Source organism: Caretta caretta, chromosome 9, assembly GCF_965140235.1.
Source record: "Caretta caretta isolate rCarCar2 chromosome 9, rCarCar1.hap1, whole genome shotgun sequence".
Classification (NCBI taxonomy): domain Eukaryota; kingdom Metazoa; phylum Chordata; order Testudines; family Cheloniidae; genus Caretta; species Caretta caretta.
In genome coordinates this window covers 9686070-9709593 of record NC_134214.1, presented here as the reverse complement: position 1 = coordinate 9709593, position 23524 = coordinate 9686070, and the positions used below count along the sequence as shown (strand labels likewise).

The 23524-nt window shown below is 41.5% G+C and overlaps 1 protein-coding gene across 4 annotated transcripts in view; it reads right to left on the bottom strand.

Moving 5' to 3' along the window:
• Positions 1–20167, bottom strand: part of MCCC1 (methylcrotonyl-CoA carboxylase subunit 1) — a 35425-nt gene extending 15258 nt beyond the window's left edge. Inside the window, exons 1-13 of one of the 4 annotated variants that reach the window (XM_048863079.2) lie at positions 20031–20131; positions 19166–19261; positions 11861–11907; positions 11253–11392; positions 10550–10645; positions 8637–8758; positions 7563–7710; positions 6525–6646; positions 5434–5545; positions 4818–4899; positions 3183–3310; positions 1228–1411; positions 569–678 (exon numbers count right to left, since the gene is read on the bottom strand). In XM_048863079.2, the coding sequence (XP_048719036.1) occupies positions 569–678; positions 1228–1411; positions 3183–3310; positions 4818–4899; positions 5434–5545; positions 6525–6646; positions 7563–7710; positions 8637–8758; positions 10550–10645; positions 11253–11333 (1185 nt within the window). In that variant the 5' untranslated portion in view covers positions 11334–11392; positions 11861–11907; positions 19166–19261; positions 20031–20131. Of the gene's footprint in view, positions 1–568; positions 679–1227; positions 1412–3182; positions 3311–4817; positions 4900–5433; positions 5546–6524; positions 6647–7562; positions 7711–8636; positions 8759–10549; positions 10646–11252; positions 11393–11860; positions 11908–19165; positions 19262–20030 lie in introns of all 4 variants that reach the window. The other 3 variants (XM_048863078.2, XM_048863080.2, XM_048863081.2) reach the window with 3 other exon arrangements.
• Positions 20168–23524: the final 3357 nt, after the last annotated feature.

Sequence of the window (23524 nt, the reverse complement as noted above, 5' to 3'; positions counted from 1 at the left end):
TATCAACTGTATCTCCGTCCTGAGGTGACATGTACCCAGTCAATATGGGGATAGTTGAAATCCCCCATTATTGTTTGGTTCATTTAAGATTTTTACTTCATTTGATTCTATGCTTTATTTCACATATAGTGCCACACCCCCACCAGCATGACCTGTTCTGTCCTTCCAATATATTTTGTGCCCGGTATTACTGTCCCCCATTGATTATCCTCATTCCACCAAGATTCGATCAGAACAAAGACACCACCAAATCTAAGGAAAGTTCAGATCCAAAACAGAACTTCACAGTTCAGGCCTGTCTTTGCTTACTACACTGATATAAATGGTGTAGCAAATTAGGAAAAATATAGCTATCAGTGTACAAAGTAATTAAGTAAAGAAATACATTGAAACAGAATTGGCTGTAGCTACGTTAAACCCTTTCAAAAACAGCCATTTTTGCTTCTGTAATAGCATTTTGCTACTATAGTAATAGGAGCAGTGTAAACAGCTTATGTAGAGACTTGGAATCATACTTGGATCCCATTGTGCTAGGCACTGAACAAACACAGAACAAAAGGATACTTACATTGTACTGATGAAGGCTGTACCGCAACTTTCTCAGTGCTGCTTGGCGATCCTCAGCCCAAACAACTAACTTCGCAATCATTGGATCATAATGCACAGAAACCTCATCACCTAAAGTATAAATATATAGGAAATGATTTCTAAGGACACTGACACACACCTTCACCATCACATGCCTGATGCTATGCTTTATATGGTGATACTATCACTATAGTAGCAACATCCACTGACAGACCCAGTGGCCAGTGCTCTGCAATGGCCATGTAGGAGACAAGTTTGATTTATGGACCAGTCTCTCAATTCCAAGGGCAGCCTGAGTTTGAAATGTTACAGAGGTGTCACTATTCAACATCAACCTTCTTTGCTGAATTAAGGTATAGTATTGACAAACTTTGAAAGAAATCCAATCTGCCTATCCCGTAAGGGTAGTAACTGGAGTGGGAAGATGGCGATGAGATATTTAGGGATCCAATTGAGATATGGTGGAATCCTCAGGGAGAGGAATTCTGTACTGTTTTATAATTATGACAATATCCTCTGGTCTCAAGCTAAGCACAAGGTTAAAAAAACGCAGCCAGAGGGAACTTGCTTGAGAGCACATTTGTAATGAGCTGTTCTTTTAAACAGACATTTTCAATTAATACTGTCTTCAAATTTTACCTTGTCTGACCCCGGTTTCTATCCTGGTAAAACTGTCAGGTGGTGGTGTAGACAAGTGGAGTAAAGGTCCAGCCCCTGGCATGAAGTTATTATTAGGATCTTCAGCATATATCCTGGCTTCAAATGCATGGCCACTGAGTTCAATTTCTTCCTGCATTAGGGGAATTTTCTCTCCTGCTGCAACCTGTAAGTAGTACAGTAATTTTCCATTCACCTGGGAGCAACCCGAACAGGTTGGATCAGACCATTAGCACATGGATGCAGATATCTTGTGTGTACAGACACACAAACTTTTGATTGTAGCGAATAACAGATGGAAACTAAATAAGATATAAAGTTATACATATACAATCTGCACAAAGGCAAGGTACTGTTCACAACCATACAATAAGAACAACTGTCAACTTCATCGTAAGACAATAGGTCACGGAGCTACAAAAAACACCAAGTTAAGTGGTTTGGCTGTCCTGGCTCTTGAATAAACATGGCTGAGAAAGGATTGCAATACATTGATCATTTTTGCCTTGTTTCAGGCCTAGGTTTTTTCCATGGCCAATATATCTTACACTTTGATGTATCGGTTGTCCAACCAAGGAATACAATGGCTGCAATATCAAGTAAGAAGAGACTTTTACATTGCAACCAACTTAAAAAACATTCATACACAAAACAATGTCGTTCACTAGCCATTTTCTGTATTTCCTATTTCAAATGTGTGTATTTGGATAACAATTTATTCCTGCAACTCAGCTGCTTGTTGATCCAGAGAGAACGTCATAATCCTATGTTTGTGATATCAGTCTACTGTCCAGGAATGAGAGCAATGCCACAAATTCTATATTGTTATCTGACAGCAGGATCAAAGAGAAGGAGAAGATGGACTGGGGAAGGAGGAGGACCCTTCTTCTGAACACAAATAACCTCACAACTGATGAGAAACAAGTGATGGGTGAATAGATTTATGTTTAATTCTGATAAATGTTGAAGTTATTCCTTCCTCTCTCCCCAGGAAGAAAGTCACAATTTAAAGGATTTTGAAAGACAATTATTTCCAAAGTTCTATAACTGTAAGATGATCTTACAACATTCCACAAAACTGAAGCACAACGAAAAATGCTTTTTCTTCCTCTTACTGCAATGGTTCAGTTAAAAAAAAGCTGAGCCTATAAAGCACTGAACAATAAAAGCCTGTTCATCTGGAAAACAAGATTTTATTAGGGAGAAGAAAATCCTTCTAAGTGGCTGGAAAAATTTGCTAGTTGCCACCATTGCTAGAATCTAGTCAATCGTTCCCTTCGTTCATATACTCTACTCTGTACACAAGAAACCTTAAGAAAAGGTTTCACAGGAGGCGTTTCTAATTACACATGATTTTTAAACTAATCGGTCAACAAGGACCATGTTATTCCCTCAAAAGAAATCAGGATAGAAAGCTAGAAAAGTAAGGGAAAATACACTAGTTTCAGGGTAAATCCAGGAAACATTTTAAGGGTAAAATGCCATGGAGAAATCTGTAGCAGGGTCATGGTAACCAGCCAGCAAGGACAACCACAATCAGACCCCTCTCCCCACACTGGTCTCAAAAGCACATACAATTTCCACCCACAAGGGGGAAGTAAAAGCCTGACGACCCAAGTTGTAGGTATTTACTCCCCCTAAGAGGAGAACAGAGATTTGCGCCCTACTCTGCCTCCCACTATTGAACTCTGTGGAGAGGACTTTTTACTGTGAGGAGGACTGTGTGGGGATTCTATTGAAAGCCTTTCCACAATGCTCCTTTATTAAATGGGGAGGGAGGGAGGGAAGGTGCTATGGAGCAACAGGAATCATTCCCAACCATGGAAGTGAGAGATCAGAATCCTGCACACAATAATGGCGAGCATTACCGCACTAGACCACTAGATAGACACCATCCATCCCTGCTACCCTTACAATTAAAATTAGTTATCCCTTACCCTAAGCTGCCACTCCACCAAGTCAGTCCCTGTGATCATCTCAGTAACTGGGTGCTCCACTTGCAGCCTGGTGTTCATCTCCATAAAGTAGAAATTATGTTGAGAGTCCATAATAAATTCCACGGTTCCTGAAATATTTAATAAGCAGACATTTCACTGAGACAGGAAGGCTTTCTACTGGGTGGCCATCTAAAGACATTTATCAGAGTAACAGCCGTGTTAGTCTGTATTCGCAAAAAGAAAAGGAGTACTTGTGGCACCTTAGAGACTAACCAATTTATTTGAGCATAAGCTTTCGTGAGCTACAGCTCACTTCATCGGATGCATACCGTGGAAACTGCAGAAGACATTATATACACACAGAGATCATGAAACAATACCTCCTCCCACCCCACTGTCCTGCTGGTAATAGCTTATCTAAAGCGATCATCAAGTTGGGCCATTTCCAGCACAAATCCAGGTTTTCTCACCCTCCGCTACCCCCCCCCACACAAACTCACTCTCCTGCAAAGTGACAACTCTCTTCACAATGTGTATGATAATGTGTATGAAATGGCCCACCTTGATTATCATACACATTGTGAAGAGAGTTGTCACTTTGGATGGGCTATTACCAGCAAGAGAGTGAGTTTGTGGGGGGGGTGGGGGCGGAGGGTGAGAAAACCTGGATTTGTGCTGGAAATGGCCCAACTTGATGATCACTTTAGATAAGCTATTACCAGCAGGACAGTGGGGTGGGAGGAGGTATTGTTTCATGATCTCTGTGTGTATATAATGTCTGCTGCAGTTTCCACGGTATGCATCCGATGAAGTGAGCTGTAGCTCACGAAAGCTTATGCTCAAATAAATTGGTTAGTCTCTAAGGTGCCACAAGTCCTCCTTTTCTTTTTAAAGACATTTAGTGATTTGCAGCTGGACAAAAATGTTTTGACAAAACTGGAGAGGTGTGTTAATGTCTGGGCATCAGGTCTGAAACATCTAAATTGCCTGAAACCACTGGATCAAATCTCAGCACACTTTTATTATCCCAAGACATTCTGTGCTGGTGCACTGCTCCTCTTCTCTCCAGAAGCAGCTGCATTTCAGTAGTGTTGTGTGTATGATATTTATAAAGTACTTCAGGACGAACTGTACTATGCTAATTTAAAAGACTTCCCTTCCAAAGAATATCTTAAAAAGAATCAGAGGTGTTAATATTTTTCTAAACTGATTTTCATCTAGTAAATATACTAGAAAATACAGCTGTTTTCCATGGGATTATTTTTAGAGAAGGCCCAGAAGTTTGAACACTGACATTTTGTTGTTTGCAAGGTGAATGATAAAACACTTTGCCCACGTAATCTGATGTGCATTCATAATATTCACCTTCAAATATTAAACTATTTGGCTCACTTATTCACTTTCAGACTTCTTAGCTTTTCCTCTTCTGTAGTCCTATACCACTCTGGACAGGGGGTTCATACTAAGTTTTGCTATCTTGGAACTTATTTACTGTGTGACAACTACATGAAAGTTAAAAAAAAAATGCTACAAGTGTGTATCATGCTCCAGAACAAGAAAATGTCATTTGACTTGAGGCTCAAGGCTCTATTAACTTAAGAGGCAGACACGAGGAGGAAGTTAAACCTGACGTACCTGCTCCCACGTAGTTCACAGCTTTAGCTGCTTTGACAGCAGCTTCTCCAAGTTTCCTTCTCACTTCAGGCTCAATTTCTGGCTGTGAATGTAATGATAAAAAGAGATTACACATTACTGAGAGCCTCACAGATATCATGCCTACTGTATGCACATACTATGCCATCTTTAAAAAACTGCAGTAAAATCCTGAACCATATTATATTTAAAATCTTTGCTTCCTGACCCAAGGAGCAATCAGCTTATGTCCTAAAACTTGAAGGTAGAAAATCTTTGATAAATTGACAGAAATAAATATAACATGCAAAATGTTGGACAATTATAGGTTAAGTGGGAGTTTTTCCCTTCTTCTGAAGCATCAAGTACCGGCCACTTCCCAAAGTAGGATACCAAGCTAGATGGCACAATGGTTTAATTCACTAGAGTAAAATCCTACGTTCTAACCTTTGGTTTTGTCTCTGGAGCTCAAAAACCAAATAAAATAAAATGCAAAAAGGTTCTGAGATTTATTTATTTAAGTAGCAGAATGGACACTGATGTAGAAAGCAGACAGATGTGTACAAAAAATTCAAAATCATATTACTTTATCAACTCCATTCAGGAACCCTCCACTTACCCCAGGAGCTTCTTCAATGATTTTCTGGTGTCTTCTCTGCACACTGCAATCTCTTTCAAACAAATAGACTGCATTGCCATGCTGGTCACCAAACACCTGGACTTCAACATGCCTGTTTCACAGTAACAAATGTTTCAATGCATTTTACTAAAGATCGCTAAGGCCTCAATTTTGCAATCCGTTTCACTGAGGCAGACACTTTGCACAGCACGCCATTGACTTCAGTAGGGTTCCATACAGCTATAAGGGCCTGCCCTCTTGGATCCAGTTACAGATCAGCATGATTCTGTTAACTGATTCAGTGAAACATATTATACCTCCTAAAGCCACAAGTTCAAATGAAATTTTGAACTTTATGATCATTGTATTGAAACTTCATGAGTTTGAGAAAAAAATATTTAGAGTCCACTACTTCTGTATTAGTTTTTGGTCAGTCTAATCTCCTGGTACCTTCAGCTGAAAGTATTTATATGTACCTACCTACTACATGTTCAACAAGGTGTACGCCAAGAATACTACTGCTTTGCAATCTATAACACCTTGTATCTGTATATGTCAAAAGAGCTTTATGAAAGTTAATGAGCTCAGTTTACAGCATAAATGGAAATGAAGTATTATCATCCCCATTGTACAGACTGAGGTGAGAGATTAAGTGACTTGTCTGAGTACATAAAGGACATCTGAGGTAGATTATGGTTCTCTTTCTGACTCCTATTTCTGTGCCTTAAGCACTACAACACATTGTTTCCTTTAGACCTAAAAGAATGGTAACGTCAGAAGGCTGATGTACCAACTAGGCATGTCATTGCCATAACATATACAGTATATGATATCTAGGTCTCTCTCCACAACACCACCATTAGGATGCTGCAAATATGTCACCAAGACAGCCAGATTTGTTATAAATTATCATTCAAAGTCACTGTCATCCACTTCACACTTTGTAAAATTAATAATTCTGCCCTATTTTTATGAAAGTGCAGAAAGTGTGCAATACTGTATAAGACACAAATTATCCCATTTTGCATAAAAACGTTGTACTGTTTTTTAAAAATATTTTTAGTATTAAAAATATAATCCACTTCTCTCACCTTGGATTGTCCACAAATTTTTCTATCAGCACGGCATCATCATTGAAAGACTTCTTTGCTTCTCTCCTGGCTGATTCTAGTTGGTCCAGGAACTCCTTTTCTGACTGAGCAATTCTCATACCCTAAGATACAACATAAGGTTGTCTAAATATCTACTAAAGAACAAGTAAATCACAGTTAAAAAAAATCTCCACCAGTGGGAAATCTGGCGAATGATTAAAAACAAAATTAAAATATGTGTTTACCAATAAACGAATTCTATTCCTTCTTATGAATCAATAGAATTATTTACTAACTTCCAAACAGTTAATCTTTGCAAATCCCACAGAAAATAAAAGTGTCACTAAAGCTATAACTGAAAGATAATGTTGTTGCCCTGGTGTAAAGTACAGAACTCAATTTGACTTTTGGATCTCATGCTGAGATTTCATAGCTGACAGAGAGAAAACACTATTTTTCTTAACAAAATATGTACATTTGTTATGGAAATCATTGAGAGAAACCTGGAGCTCCACCATGAAACTTTTATGCAGGTTCTTTTCGCGTTTCATCAGGGAGGTCATCAGGTAATAAATAATAGCTACACACTGAAGGTATCCAGGTAGTTCTAAGAATCTATTTATGCAACATTCACAAACTTAAAACCACCATTAAAAAAAATAATCACAACAGAGGCTGTCATTAAACAATGACTGACTCTCATACAACTTCACCTGTACAACACAATCGGCCATATGTTTTGCTAGTGTATATTGCTGGAGCTCCATTTAAGTCAATGGAGCTCTACCAGTTTATACAAGCAATTTGGCCCGATTGACTGAATAAAAGGAAAGCACAATGAAAGAATTCACACTGCTGCGCTGGACATTATTTTATTAACTTCAAATTAAAATAACTTGCTTCCAGTTACCTTACTGATAAGATTCCTTTTATAGAATTCAGTTACACAAAACAGAAGGTAGGCTGTAGTAGTGGTGGTACGTGTATTAGTAGCATAACTTCAGTCAGGTAACACGAGTTTGCATGAGTTTTCCTTACCTTTCCTCCACCTCCACGAACTGCTTTAATCATTACTGGATACCCAATTCTCCGGGCATGTTCCTTTAGACATTCATCAGACTGATCTTCACCATGATAACCTTCAATGACAGGAACCCCAGCAGCAGACATTATAGCCTTGGAGGTGCTTCAAAAAAATATTTTTTTTATATTTAAAATGGCAATGATAATAGCTGTTTCTTACAAGAGGCCTCTGATCTGTAAACACTGCACGCATGCTTAACTTTATGCACGTGACTACTTCCATTTACCGCAGTGGGACTACTCAGATGAATAAAGTTATGCTGGTGCATAAATGTCTTTCGGATAGGGACCCTAATTTGGTGTAGTTCAGCATGCACGTAATTTTTTTTTATTCTTAGGAGCATAAGAGGAACAGGAATAGAAAATATTCACATAACACTAATTAAATCACACAGTACATTAATACACATTGTAAAATGAACCTCTATGTAGGTACCAAATTAATTCAGATAATGTGTTTTATACTTGATTAATAATGTTGATTTATTTGTCAAAGGGTTAGTGATTAAGCAGCCCTTAATTTCCATCATTCTATTTATATCTCATGCTCTGGCAAATTTTCCTTTGGCCCAAGAATGTGGCATAGGCTTCTCTTCCCATCAACACCATTCAAGAACAGCTACAAGTCACTGCAGAATCACAAGATGCTTCCTTCCACCACCATTGAGAGACTATGAGTAGAGCTCCCACAGTGCTTCCAACCCTTTTTGACCCAAAGTGTAAAGATCTGGGTATTGAACCTAGGTCCTTCTGTAGGAATATGCAAAGCACTAATCCTAGAGGATCCTAGACCAGCCTATGCATGTAATTATTAAAATCTTACTAACTGAAGAATCTTGATTGTTCCTATATTTATATTCATCCCAGAACTATGAAAAGTTTGAAGCATGGTACAATAGGTTATATAGAAAAATCAACAAAAACGTAAGGAGCAAAACAGCTAAGTAAAAAATCTTCATTAATAATGAAGACAAATTCACTAAACTGTAAGTTACACATTGAACTGAGTAAAAAATCAGAAACAGATACCTCTTAATACCCATATCTCTGATAGCAGATGAAGGAGGGCCTATGAAGATGATTCCCTCTTGTTTGCACAGCTCGGCAAACTCTGTGTTTTCTGAGAGGAAACCATACCCTGGATGAATAGCCTAAAACAGAAAGAAAGAAGGTTACCAGCCTACTTTACACCATGTAACCCATATCACCCTAAAACTACAGGTTTATATAGAAGGCTTTGTGGGGGGAGGGAGGGAAACATGGGATGGAACATACGATGGATAAAAAACATCAGTAACCAGGAATACAATTAAGAAAAACTAAAGGGTGGGTAGGTAGGTCGGTCGAGCAATTAAGTAATGGGTGATCAGTAATAATAACAAGACTAGCAATTAATGGTTAATTTGAAGGAAACTTTTTATGTTGCTTCGTTCCTCTGTGGCTTTGTGCATGCTGTCTATTTAGCACTTGATCCTGCAAACAGTTACATCCATGAGTATAGTTAGGCCAGGCAGAATTTGATTTTTTTAAAATTATTTTAATGGATAATATCAATGTTTATTTTTAAGCATGTTTTTCTGTTTTATCAATTTAAATGTTCACAGTTGCAAGAAATTATAGAGGGGTGTCATGCAATAGGGTGAGTCATACCACTTTTTAATGATCGTAGACGTTGATTTCAAAAAGTTGAAATTTATAACCATTAAAACAAATTGTCAACATGACATCAAAATAAATAAATATCAATAAATAACAGTAAATATCCTTAAATCAAATTCTAATAGGTTCTCAAGCAGCATTTTTCTTACTTTGCCTATCTATAAATTTCAATTATTATTGACGGAAAAAAATTTTTTTTTGTCAGTTTTTATGTGTTTGGTGAAATTGATGTTTACTGACATTTACCGATAAAAATCTGATCCCTCCAAGCCTAAGTATAGTTAGTCCTATGCAGAGTCCCCCTGATGTCAGTGGAACTCTGCTCAGAAGTAAATATATCTGCAGGAATAATTAAATTGTGGGACCAAACCTTTAGATTATAATTTCAGCAATCTGGAACAGGGAGTGGTTTTATTACTTGGGCCCAATCCTGCAAATATTTCCATAGGAGAGTAATATTACTTATGTAAGTAGCCCCATTGAGTAAAGCAAACTAGGTATGTTTTGAGCTTCAAGTCCTATGTAAAGGGCCTACAACACTTTATGCTGCTTGGATAACATTTTCAAAAGTGCCTGATTGACCAAGGAGCCTAAGTCTCATTTTCAAAAACGACTTCAGGATTTAGGAGCCCAAGTCTTATTGATGTCACTTTTGAAAGTAAAACATCAGTATTTTTGAAGGTGTTACCTTATATAAATAAAATAATATCTCATGCATATAAGTTTTGATCAAAGCAGACAACCTTTAATTTAAAATGTCATTATTTTAACTATAAAAAGAAAGCATCTTAAACCTACATTGTGAGGTGAAAGATACAATAAACTGAGAACAGACACAAAGAGGATAATACTACGGCATGTGTTGTTTAGAACAAAACAACCTGCACCTTACATAAGAACGGCCATACTGGGTCAGAAAAAAGGTCCAACTAGCCCAGTATCCTGTCTGCCGACAGTGGCCAAGGCCAGGTGCTTCAGAGGGAATGAACAGAACAAGTAATCATCAGGTGATCCACCTCCTGTCACCCATTCCCAGCTTCTGGCAAACAGAGGCTAAGGACACCTTATATGAATAAACATTTAGGGCACTTTCCTCAGCAATTTTATCTTTACTTTTTAACCCAAACCCAAAGGTTAAATTAGAAATTGAATTTTCCCATGTACTCAGAGGAACCCTTTAACTGTTCTTAAAAGAAGAAATACAGTTTTTCATAGGGAAGCCACAGTATAAGGCAGGCCTAATCAAAGTGCATAATTTAGGAGGGCAGCATAGTTATATTTACCTGTGCTGTTGATATTTTGGCCACTCGTATTATTTTTTCCATAGCTAAGTAGCTCTGCTGAGAGGCAGCTGGACCAATGAAATATGCTTCATCTGCCTATTGTAAAAGAAATATACATTACTATATCTATCTATATATCTATATACATATTACTATATATATCATTACAACTGAAAAGCAAATTTAAACCTTAATTCGGGGGCCCATTTTATCATTTATAAAAATGCTAACAAACAACTTAAACTGTTTGCTCTTCAGAAAGGAACTCAACTGGATGAACTTAATTTTGTCATTTTTTATACAAGTTGAGACAACTGGCCACTAACCTGGACCTTTCTTGATTTTAGAAAGCAAAATTCTCTGCTGTTTTTGTGATGTATTCAGAGGCCTGGAATAAAACTCAACATATTTTTCTTTGTGATTCACGCAGAATTTGAATCTAGGTCTTCAGAAGTGAAAATCTACTGCACTAGTCCACTGACACCTCTTTTGGTATTGATATCATTTAAGAAAACTCTTCCCCATACAATTTCATTTTCATTTAATAATTAAAGGCCTGATCCTGCAAACTTATGCATGCAAGTAACTTTATTCATCTAAGCAGCCTCATTTAAGTCAATGGAACTACTCATATGAATAAAATTAATTGTGTGCATAAGCGTTTGCAGGATTGGGCCTTACATTTTTAACTAGTATACTTCACCATTGCGACATGCATGGAATTCTTGTCTGCATCACTGTAAACTGCTACAGACTTCACACCCATCTTTCTGGCCGTCCGCATCACCCTGCATGCAATTTCTCCTCGGTTTGCAATGAGGACCTTCTCTATGTTTCTTCTTTCTATTTAAGGTAGCAAAGTCAGGTTTTACACATATATGACCAATCTATACCTTTCCATGTTACATGATATGAAAATACTGTCACAGTTTAAATTATATTACAAACTTCTATTACAATCTTTAGTATATTATTTAAATACTTCATTGTTATTTTTTTTAAAAAATGACTGGCTATTACATGGATTTTGTACCCTTTGTATCTAAAGGAGTCTCTGAGGAAAGAAAATTACAAACATAAATATGACTAAAGGCAAATGAAATTCCTTAAAATCTTCATAACATTTCCAGGTGCTTCTCATTAGATCTAATATATGGAGTATTTCTTGGGAAATTTACTCAATTGAGCACTTATAAAATAAACTCTGACTTTCTAATTTTGCCTAAAACTGATGTTCTTGAGTTAATTTCAATGCTATTAATGTTATTAACATATTTACAGCATATATGGATAAAGAAAATAGCGTAATACCTGTTGTTGAAGCAAATTTCAGGCATCTTTGTCCCCAAATCAATTTTCTGCACAAAATAGTAAACAAATAGAATTATAATAAAGAAAAAACATTAAAGTAGGGTATAACTGCGCTATTTCTATTCTTGGGTGCAGCAAGGTTACTACTAATACAGTTTTGAATTTTTTGATCACTTAGTATTTATATAGTACTGTCAGCATATATGAAGTTGTATGCCAAACATAAAACAAGTCCCTCCTCAAATGAAGTTACATGCACAATAGATCACAATCCAATCAAAACAAAAACAGAGTGCTAAGAGGCATTAAGACTGGAATACTTTGAGGAATAGATTTTTTAAAAAGCTTTTAAAGGACAGTGTGGTCAAAAGTGGTTAATAAACAGGAGGTGTTTCAAGGTACACAGCACCATGTTCAAGAATGTATGAAGTCCACAGAAAAACGGTTAGGTGGAAAGTGGTGGTGGATTCAAGAGAGATGTTGCCAAGAGTGAAGAAAGAAATACAAGCAGGATAGAGTTATGAGAACTTTGGATCAAATTCAGAAGTAGTTAGCAAGGCAAATTAGAGATATTTAGGTAGAGAATGTTATATGAGCAGAGAGACATTTTAAATAGTACACTTAAGTGTTTTAATTAGCACATAAATTAAAATTTAGATTGGATCACTGGCAACAAAGTGAAAGAGACACACTTGGAACAGATTACTAGATCCTGGTGGTTCAACTTGGGCAGTGAGTTTAAGACATAACTTTGGTTAATAATCCATGCATTTGCTAAACCACACCAGCTAAGGGAAATGAACAAAATTTTGGCAATCCCCTCTGCATGTAATCAGAAACAGTGCAGAAAAGATATTCAGCCTCCAATCACAGACTCATAGAATCATAGACTTTAAGGTCAGACAGGACCATTATGATCATCTAGTCTGACCTCCTGCACAACGCAGGCCACAGAATCTCACCCACCCACTCCTGTAACAAACCCCTAATCTACGTCCCTAATCTACTGAAGTCCTCAACTCATGGTTTAAAGACTTCAAGGTGCAGAGAATCCTCCAGCAAGCGACCCGTGCCCCACGCTACAGAGGAAGGCGAAAAACCCCAAGGGCCTCTGCCAATCTGCCCTGAAGGAAAATTCCTTCCCAACCCCAAATATGGCGATCAGCTAAACCCTGAGTATGTGGGCAAGACTCACCAGCCAGACATTCAGAAAAGAATTTTCTGTAGTAACTCAGATTCCACCCCATCTAACATCCCATCACAGGCCAATGGGCATATTTACCGCTAATAGTCAAAGATCAGTTAATTGCCAAAATTAGGCGATCCCATCATATCATACCTCCTCCATAAATTTATCAAGCTTTGTCTTGAAGCCAGATATGTCTTTTGCCCCCTCTGCTCCGCTTGGAAGGCTGTTCCAGAACTTAACTCCTCTGATGGTTAGAAACCTTCATCTAATTTCAAGTTTAAAGTTCCTGATGGCCAGTTTATATCCACTTGATCTCGTGTCCACATTGGTACTGAGCTTAAATAATTCCTCTCCCTCCCTGGTATTTATCCCTCTGATATATTTATAGAGAGGAATCATATCTCCCCTCAGCCTTCTTTTGGTTAGGCTAAACAAGCCAAGCTCTTTGAGTCTCCTTTCCTAAGACAGGTTTTCCATTCCTCGGATCATCCTAGTAGCCCTTCTCTGTACCTGTTCCAGTTTGAATTCATCCTTCTTAAACATGGAAGACCAGAACTGCATGCAATATTCCAGATGAGGTCTTACCAGTGCTTTGTATAACGGTACTAACATCTCCTTATCTCTACTGGAAATACCTCGCCTGATGCATCCCAAGACCGCATTAGCTTTTTTCATGGCCATATCACATTGGCGGCTGTGATCAACCAATATTCTGAGGTCCTTCTCCTCCTCTGTTACTTTCAAGAAATGCGTCCCCAGCTTATAACAAAAATTCTTGTTATTAATCCCTAAATGCATGACCTTGCACTTTTCACTGTTAAATTTCATCCTATTACTATTATTATTACTCCAGTTTACAAGGTTATCCAGATCTTCCTGTATGATAGTCCTTCTCTGAATTGGCAATACATCCCAGCTTTGTGTCATCTGCAAACTTTATTAGCACATTCCCACTTTTTGTGCCAAGGTCAGTCATAAAAAGATTAAATAAGATTGGTCCCAAAACCGATCCCTGAGGAACTCCACTGGTAACCTCCCTCCAGCCTGACAGTTCACCTTTCAGCGTGACCCGTTGTAGTCTCCCCTTTAAGCAGTTCCTTATCCACCTTTCAATTTTCATGTTGATCCCCATCTTTTCCAATTTACCTAATAATTCCCCATGTGGAACCATATCAAATGCCTTACTGAAACGGAGGTAAATTAGATCCACTGCATTTCCTTTGTCTACAAAATCTGTTACCCTCTCAAAGAAAGAAAAGGAGTACTTGTGGCACCTTAGAGACTAACAAATTTATCTGAGCATAAGCTTTTGTGAGCTACAGCTCACTTCATCGGATGCATGCAGTGGAAAATACAGTAGGGAGATTTTATATACACAGAGAACATGAAACAATTGGTGTTACCATACACACTGTAATGAGAGTGCTCAGGTAAGGTGAGCTATTACCAGCAGGAGGGTGGGGGGGAAACCAAAAAACCCCACCTTTTGTAGTGATAATCAAGGTGGGCCATTTCCAGCAGTTGACAAGTATGTGTGAGGAACAGTGCGGGGGGAATAAACATGGGGAAATAGTTTTACTTTGTGTAATGACACATCCACTCCCAGTCTTTATTCAAGCCTAATTTAATGGTGTCCAGTTTGCAAATTAATTCCAAATCAGCAATCTCTTGTTGGAGTCTGTTTTTGAAGTTTTTTTGTTGTAGTATTGTGACTTTTAGGTCTGTAATCGAGTGACCAGAGAGATTGAAGTGTTCTCCGACTGGTTTTTGAATGTTATAATTCTTGACGTCTGATTTGTGTCCATTTATTCTTTTACATAGAGACTGTCCAGTTTGGCCAATGTACATGGCAGAGGGACATTGCTGGCACATGATGGCATATATCACATTGGTAGATGTGCAGGTGAACGAGCCTCTGATAGCGTGGCTAATGTGATTAGGCCCTATGATGGTGTCCCCTGAATAGATATGTGGACACAGTTGGCAACGGGCTTTGTTGCAAGGACAGGTTCCTGGGTTAGTGTTTTTGTTGTGCGGTGTGTGGTTGCTGGTGAGTATTTGCTTCAGGTTGGGGGGCTGTCTGTAAGACAGGACTGGCCTGTCTCCCAAGATCTGTGAGAGTGATGGGTTGTCCTTCAGGATAGGTTGTAGATCCTTGATGATGCGCTGGAGAGGTTTTAGTTGGGGGCTGAAGGTCACGGCTAGTGGTCTTCTGTTATTTTCTTTGTTGGGCCCGTCCTGTAGCAGGTAACTTCTGGGTACTCTTCTGGCTCTGTCAATCCGTTTCTTCACTTCAGCAGATGGGTACTGTAGTTGTAAGAACGCTTGATAGAGCTCTCGTAGGTGTTTGTCTCTGTCTGAGGGGTTGGAGCAAATGCGTTTGTATCGTAGAGCTTGGCTGTAGACAATGGATCATGTGGTGTGGTCTGGATGAAAGCTGGAGGCATGTAGGTAAGTATAGCGGTCAGTAGGTTTCCGGTATAGGGCAGTGTTTATGTGACCATTGCTTATTAGCAACCTGGTCCAGGCTGAGGTTGATGGTGGGATGGAAATTGTTGAAATCACGGTGGAATTCTTAAGGGCTTCTTTTCCATGGGTCCAGATGATGAAGATGTCATCAATGTAGTTCAAGTAGAGTAGGGGCATTAGGCGATGAGAGCTGAGGAAGCGTTGTTCTAAGTCAGCCATAAAAATGTTGGCATACTGTGGGGCCATGTGGGTAACCATAGCGGTGCCGCTGATTTGAAGGTATACATTGTCCCCAAATGTGAAACAGTTATGGGTGAGGACAAAGTCATAAAGTTCACCCACCAGGTTTGCCGTGACATTATCGGGGATGCTGTTCTTGATGGCTTGTAGTCCATCTTTGTGTGGAATGTTGGTGTAAAGGGCTTCTACATCCACAGTGGCTAGAATGGTGTTTTCAGGAAGCTCACCGATGGATTGTAGTTTCCTCAGGAAGTCAGTGGTGTCTCGAAGATAGCTAGGAGTGCTGGTAGCGTAGGGCCTGAGGAGGGAGTCTACATAGCCAGACAATCCTGCTGTCAGGGTGCCAGTGCTTGAGATGATGTGGTGTCCAAGATTTCCAGACTTATGGGTCTTGGGTAGCAGATAGAATACCCCTGCTCAGGGTTCTAGGGGTGTGTCTGTGTGGATTTGCTATTGTGCTTTTTCAGGGAGTTTCTTGAGCAGATGGTGTAGTTTCTTTTGGTAACGCTCAGTGGGATCAGAGGGTAATGGCTTGTAGAATGTGGTGTTGGAGAGCTGCCTAGCAGCCTCTTGTTCATATTCCGACCTATTCATGACGACGAGGGCACCTCCTTTGTCAGCCTTTTTGATTATGATGTCAGAGTTGTTTCTGAGGCTGTGGATGGCACTGTGTTCTGCATGGCTGAGGTTATGGGGCAAGTGATGCTGCTTGTCCACAATTTCACCCCGTGCATGTCGGCGGAAGCACCCTATGTAGAGGTCCAGTCTATTGTTTCGACATTCAGGAGGAGTCCACCCAGAATCCTTCTTTCTGTAGTGTTGGGAGGAAGGTCTCTGTGGGTTAGTATGCTGTTCAGAGGTGTGTTGGAAATATTCCTTGAGTCGGAGACATCGAAAATAGGATTCTAGGTCACCACAGAACTGTATCATCATCGGGGGTGGAGGGGCAGAAGGAAAGGCCCTGAGATAGGACAGATTCTTCTGCTGGGCTAAGAGTATAGCTGGATAGATTAACAATATTGCTGGGTGGGTTAAGGGAACCACTGTTGTGGCCCCTTGTGACATGTAGTAGTTTAGATAGTTTAGTGTCCTTTATCTTTTGTAGAGAAGCAAAGTGTGTGTTGTAAATGGCTTGTCTAGTTTTTGTAAAGTCCAGCCACGAGGAAGTTTGTGTCAAAAGTTGTTTTTTTATGAGAGTATCCAGTTTTGAGAGCTCATTCTTAATCTTTCCCTGTTTGCTGTAGAGGATGTTAATCAGGTGGTTCCGCAGTTTCTTTGAGTGTGTGGCACAATCTGTCAGCATAGTCTGTGTGGTATGTAGATTGTAACCCATTGTTTCATGTTCTCTGTGTATATAAAATCTCCCAACTGTATTTTCCACTGCATGCATCCGATGAAGTGAGCTGTAGCTTACAAAAGCTTATGCTCAGATAAAATTGTTAGTCTCTAAGGTGCCACAGTACGCCCTTTCTTTTTGCGGATACAGACTAACACGGCTGCTACTCTGAAACTTCTCAAAGCAGATCAGGTTGGTTTGGCGTGATCTACCTTTTGTCCCAATTACCACTGATCTCAATATCCTTGACTACTTTCTCCTTCAAAATTTTTTCCAAGACCTTGCATACTACAGATGTCAAACTAACAGGCCTGTAGTTATCCGGATCACTTTTTTTTCCCTTTCTTAAAAATAGTAACTATGTTAGCAATTCTCCAGTCATATGGTACAACCCCTGAGTTACAGATTCATTAAAAATTCTTGCTAATGGCGCTTGTAATTTCGTGTGCCAGTTCCTTTAATATTCTTGGATTAAGAGTATCTCGGCCCCTCAATTTAGTCCCATTAAGCTGTTTGAGTTTGGCTTCTATCTTGGATGTCGTAATATCTACCACCATATCCTCATTCCCATTTGTCATCCTACCATTATCCCTAAGATCCTCATTAAAGACTGAAGCAAAGCATTTGTTTAGATATTGGGCCATGCCTAGATTATCCTTAACCTCCACTCCATCCTCAGTGTTTAGCAGTCCCACTTCTTCTTTCTTTGTTTTCTTATTTATATGACTACAGAACCTTTTACTATTGGTTTTAATTCCCTTTGCAAGGTCCAACTCTACTTGGCTTTTGGCCTTTCTCACTTTATCCCTACATGTTCTGACCTCAATAAGGTATCTTTCCTTGCTAATCCCTCCCATCTTCCACTCCTTGTAGGCTTTCTGCTTTTTCTTTATCACCTCTCTGAGATGCTTGCTCATTCAGCTTGGTCTACAACTCCTGCCTATGAATTTTTTCCCATTTCTTGGTATGCAGGCTTCTGATAGTTTCTGCAACTTTGACTTGACGTAATTCCAGGCCTCCTCCACCTTTAGATCCACAAGTTCTTCAGTCCAATCCACTTAACTAATTTCCTTGATTTTTAAAGTTAGCCCTTTTGAAATCAAAAACCCTAGTCACAGATCTATTTTTATTCTTCCATTTAGTTTTAACTGAATTAGCTCATGATCACTCGAACCAAGGTTGTCCCCTACAACCATTTCTTCTATCCGGTCCTCACTACTCGCCAAAACCAAATCTAAAATGGCATCCCCTCTTGTTGGTTCAATGGTTGAGTCTGGATGAGATGGATAGAAACCATTGCTTAGAATATGTCTACACAGCAACTAGACACCCGTGGCTGGCCTGTGCCCAGACTCAGGCTCACAGAACTCAGGCTGTGGGCTATTTCATTGCTGTGTAGATGTCTGGGCTCAGGCCTGGGCTCTAGGACCTGGTGAGATGGGAGAGACCCAGAGCTCAGGCTCCAGCCTGAGCCTGGAAGTCTGTAAAGCAATGCAACAGTCCCGTAGCCCAAGCCCTAGTTGGCTGGCACAAGCCAGTCGCAGGTTTTTATTTGCTGTGTAGACATACCCTTAAGGTACCACTATGAGATACGTCTTAGTAATAACCCAAAAGAGATACAAAAGTAATCACTGGGGGTGGGTTCTAAAACTAAGCTTGATGTTTTATGTTTTCTTTTATGTGACCTGTTAAACCGTACCTAGAGGATGAACTGTACTGAGTTTTTAACACAGGGTTTGGAAAAAATAGCCTTGGTGAGGGGATTATTTGTCTTCACCGAAGAGAGCAAATGTTAATGTTTTATTGAAATGTATCATCTGTGGGCCTAATGGGCACATTACATACATTCAAAAAATAAAATACTTCTCTATATGAAACCCCCAATTTAATCAGTGTTCCATTTTATCAGCTGAAGAAAGTGAGAACGGAAAGACGCTAACAAGAACTCACTACACCACCGCCAACGTATGTGCTAGAACAACATGGGCACATGAACTGCCTTCAATTTTCTTCATGCACCTCCCTTTCCACAGTCAAACACACTTTTTAATGCAAAAGTCTGTTTTATTACCCTGTTATGTCCCGTGTCCTGTCTACACGACAGCTGGAAGGCCTACATTCCAGTTCCAGGAGACATCTTCAGGCTAGCTTGGGTCAAACTAGGGCACTAAAAATAGAAGTTTCAGAGTAGCAGCCCTGTTAGTCTGTATTCGCAAAAAGAAAAGGAGTCCTTGGGGCACCTTAGAGACTAACCAATTTATCTGAGCATAAGCTTTCGTGAGCTACAGCTCACTTGAAGTGTAGCCCTGCTGAAGCCAGCAGCAGGAGCTAGCCAGCCCGCCAATGGAGTCTGATGCCATCCAAGACCCTAGGTACGTACTCAGGGTGGCTGGTCCCTCCTAACCCTGCAGCTACGCTTCCATTTTCAGCCCACGAGTTTGATCAGAGCTGGCCTGGGTAGGTCTCCGCCAGGTGGAACTTACACCCGCGACTACTTGCCTCTGCAGCCCCGAGCACCACCGGGCCCTGGCTCTTTAATGGGTTTCTTGGGCGCGACCACATAACGCAGCCGCACAGACCTTCTCACTGACCGGGTCTGCGCCGCTGCCGGGGTCATGCCCGGGGGGCCCGACCCCACATCGATACCGGGGTCAGGGGGGCGCTGTAGGGCCAGGCCCTGGCCGCAGCCGCCGCGCGGCGCCCGCCACCTGTCCGGAGCGCTCGGCAAGCACCCAGCGGCGGGGAGGCCTCCCCCGAGGGGACGCGGACAGCTCTGGCCCGGCGGGCTGGGGGCGGGCCGCCCACCTGCCTTGTGGGTCCCGAGCCACGGTTGGGGGAGAGGGAGGGCAAAGGGCAGCCCCCGGGCACCACGCTGCTCCGAGGGGCTCCGGGCCGGGGCCGAGACCCAGGGGCCATCCCCCGCGCCCCGCACTCACTGGTGCTGCAGCGCCCACAGGCACCGGCGGCCCCGCTCGGTCACCAGCACCGTGGCCGCCATGTCTGCGCGGGGACGGGAGCCGAGCGGGGTCAGACGAGAGCAGTTGGCACGCGCAGCGGGCGCGGGGGCGGGCCCGTGTCTGTCAGTGCCGGGGGCGGGGCGCACAGGGCCGCTGGCCAGTGGCTGAGCGTGGGGAGGGGGCGGGGCCTTGGAGTAGCTGGGGGCCAGGCCTGGGCAGGGAGAGCAGAGGGGGCCCCCTGGTTTCCAAGTCCCATGGAGCCTGAGGTGGCCCAGTTTGATGCATCCCAGAGCCATGCATTGCTCCCCAGGGGCCCAGCGCCCCCCAGCTCCAGGCACCCCCAGGCTGGCAGTTGGAGTCGGAACGAGGGACTGAACTCCAGGGCTGGCCTTGATGGGTGGAAACCCAGCCAGCCCCAGTACCTGAGAGCCCAGAGAGCGGCTGACCCATGCTAAGGGCTGGGTTCCCCAAAGAGATCAGTGCTCCTTTAGGAACCAAACTACGTGGGTGGTGGGAGCTGAGCCATTTGGAAAATCTGGCTGTGGGTGCTGAGCCCTGGAAACCTGCCCCTGCTCAGTCACCTTTTTCTGCAGAAAAGGACCTGGGGATAACAGGGGACAAGAAGCTGGATATGAGTCAGCAGTGTGCCCTTGTTGCCATGAAGGCTAATGGCATATTGGGCTGCATTAGTAGGAGCACTGCCAGCAGATCGAAGGAAGTGATTTCCCCCTCTGTTCGGCACTGGTGAGGCCACATCTGGAGTATTGCGTCCAGTTTTGGGTCCCCCCACTACAGAAAGGATGTGGACAAACTGGAGAGATTCCAGCGGAGGGCAACAAAAATGATTAGGGGGCTGGGGCACATGACTTATGAGGAGAGGCTGAGGGAAGTGGGCTTGTTTAGTCTGCAGAAGAGAAGAGTGAGGGGGGATTTGATAGCTGCTTTCAGCTATCTGAAGGGGGCTTCCAAAGAGGATGGAGTTAGGCTGTTCTCAGTGGTGGCAGATGACAGGACAAGGAGCAATGGTCTCAGGTTGCAGTGGGGAGGTCTTGGTTGGATATTAGGAAACACTATTTCACTAGGAGGGTGGTGAAGCACTGGAATGGGTTACTAGGGAGGTGGTGGAATCTCCATCCTTAGAGGTTTTTAACGCCTGGCTTGACAAAGCCCTGGCTGGGATGATTTAGTTGGGGTTGGTCCTGCTTTGAGCAGGGGATTGGAGTAGATGACCTCCTGAGGTCTCTTTCAACCCTAATCGTCTATGATTCTAATGCTTTCAGATTTGGAGAGAGTTCAGACCCATTCTTGATCCAAATTGCAGCCCTGACCCCGTTTCTCTATTAAACACTAGATTTTCTGCAGCGAAAACTAGGCCTTGGTGCCAGGCTATAAAGAATCTCTGTACCATTTGCCTCTTCTGAGTGCCATCAGACAGATCAGCATTAAATACTCTGCCACCTCTAAGGTAATTTTTTCCCACACCATAAAGAGCAAATTTGTTTTTCTCAGTTACTTGCTGTGGGTAATTCACCTGTAGTTTCCGTGAGCATCTGAAATACATCCAAAATCTCTACCTTCCTAGTATTTATTTATATTGCAGTAGTGCTCAAAATACATTAGGTGCTCTCCAAACACAGAGGAAGATGGACCCTGACCCAAAGAGCATACCTGCCATTAACTAACTTCTGATTATTTTTAAACCAGACATAATGACACTAAAACACCTAGTTGTTCAGGTTTCTGCTGTAATAATTTGCATTGTGGGTGATCCAGGGAAGCTGCATCAGCTTTGGGAATTTTTATGGTCCCTCAGACAGGCCCCAAAAGGAGGACCAGAGCAATGGCTATGTAGCTGGGATTATTTTACCAATCTATCTGTCAAGGCTGTTAATTTGAGCATACATTTATTTTATTCTCTTTAAAACACAGTGCTTTGTACTACACTATATTGCCTTAGAAAATCCTAAAACAGATCTTTCAACATGTTTTTAATTTGCTTCTGAACACCAGAGGGCAGCATTTTATGATGTTTACCGTAAGTGGGTTTTATCCCATGAAAGTTTATGCCCAAATAAATTGATTAGTCTCTAAGGTGCCACAAGGACTCCTCCTTGTTTTTTCCTGATATAGACTAACATGGCTACCACTCTGAAACAAGTTAAATATGTATTACAAAGCCCAAGTTATAGGTGAGTGAAGTACGGTATATATTTTTAATCATAAAAATAATGTCAATGGCAGGCTAGTTTATTTTGCATTTCTTTGCTGCATGGTTTACTTAATGCATCATCACAGCATGTGTTTAAGTTATAACAAAATCAAGTGAGACCAAGTATTATGGGGCATGGCTGCTCCATGACAACCCCAGCTGGCACTGCTTGCCTCAGTTTTCTTCCCTGAGGTTGATCTTCTCCATTTTCCAGAAACTGGTTTGTGCTGCAGATGTGGCTTAGCCCTCTGGCCAAGGGATAAACTTCTAGGGAAGCGAAAGTTCATCTAAAGAGTCCCAGGCAAACAAAAATGGTTCCTCTGCCCTTCAGGACTTTTCTTCAGCCTGCCTTCTGTGCCCTGTTCCCAGCCCCCGTTTGGCTACCTTGAAAGTCTTTTTCCCTGTTCTGGTATGAGCCCTGGATCCCCAGACATAACTGACCTCCTGTAGACCCTGCCACGGAGCCTTCCATTGGAGGCTACCTACTCCCTTTAGTTCCACACCCAGACTGATCTTTCTCAGTTCTTTTATGAGGCCCAAATAAGAACATAAGAATGGCCATACTCGGTCAGACCAGTGGTCCATCCCACTTAGCATCCTGTCTTCCAACAGTGGCTGGTGCCAGATGCTTCAGATGGAGTGAACAGAACAGGGCAGTTTATCAAGTGAGCCACCCCTTTCTCATCTAGTCCCAACTTCTACCAGACAGAAGTTTAGGGACCGCTAGAGAATGGGGTTGTGTACCTGACCATTTTGGCTAATAGCCATTGATGGACCTACCCTCCATGAACTTTTCATTCTTTTTTTAACCTAGTTATACTTTTGGCCTTCACAACATCCCCTGGCCATGAGTTCCACAGGTTGGCTGTGCATTGGGTGAAGAGGTACTTCCGTATGTTTGTTTTAAATGTGCTGCCTATTAATTTCACTGAGTGAGCCCCGCTTCTTGTGTTATGTGAAGGGGTAAACACTTTTTCCACGCCATTCAAAATTTTATAGGACTCTATCATATCTCCCCTCAGTCATCTCTTTCCCAAGTGAACAGTCCCAGTCTTTTTAAATTTCTCCTCATATGGGAGTTGTTTCATACCCCTAATCATTTCTGTTGCCCTTCTCCGTACTTATTTCCATTTCTAATACATCTTTTTGAGATGGGGTGACCAGAATTGCATGCAGTATTCAAGGTGTAGGCACAGTGTGGATTTATAAGTGCAGTGGTTCCCAAACTTGGTTCGTGGCTTGTTCAGGGTAAGCCCCTGGTGGG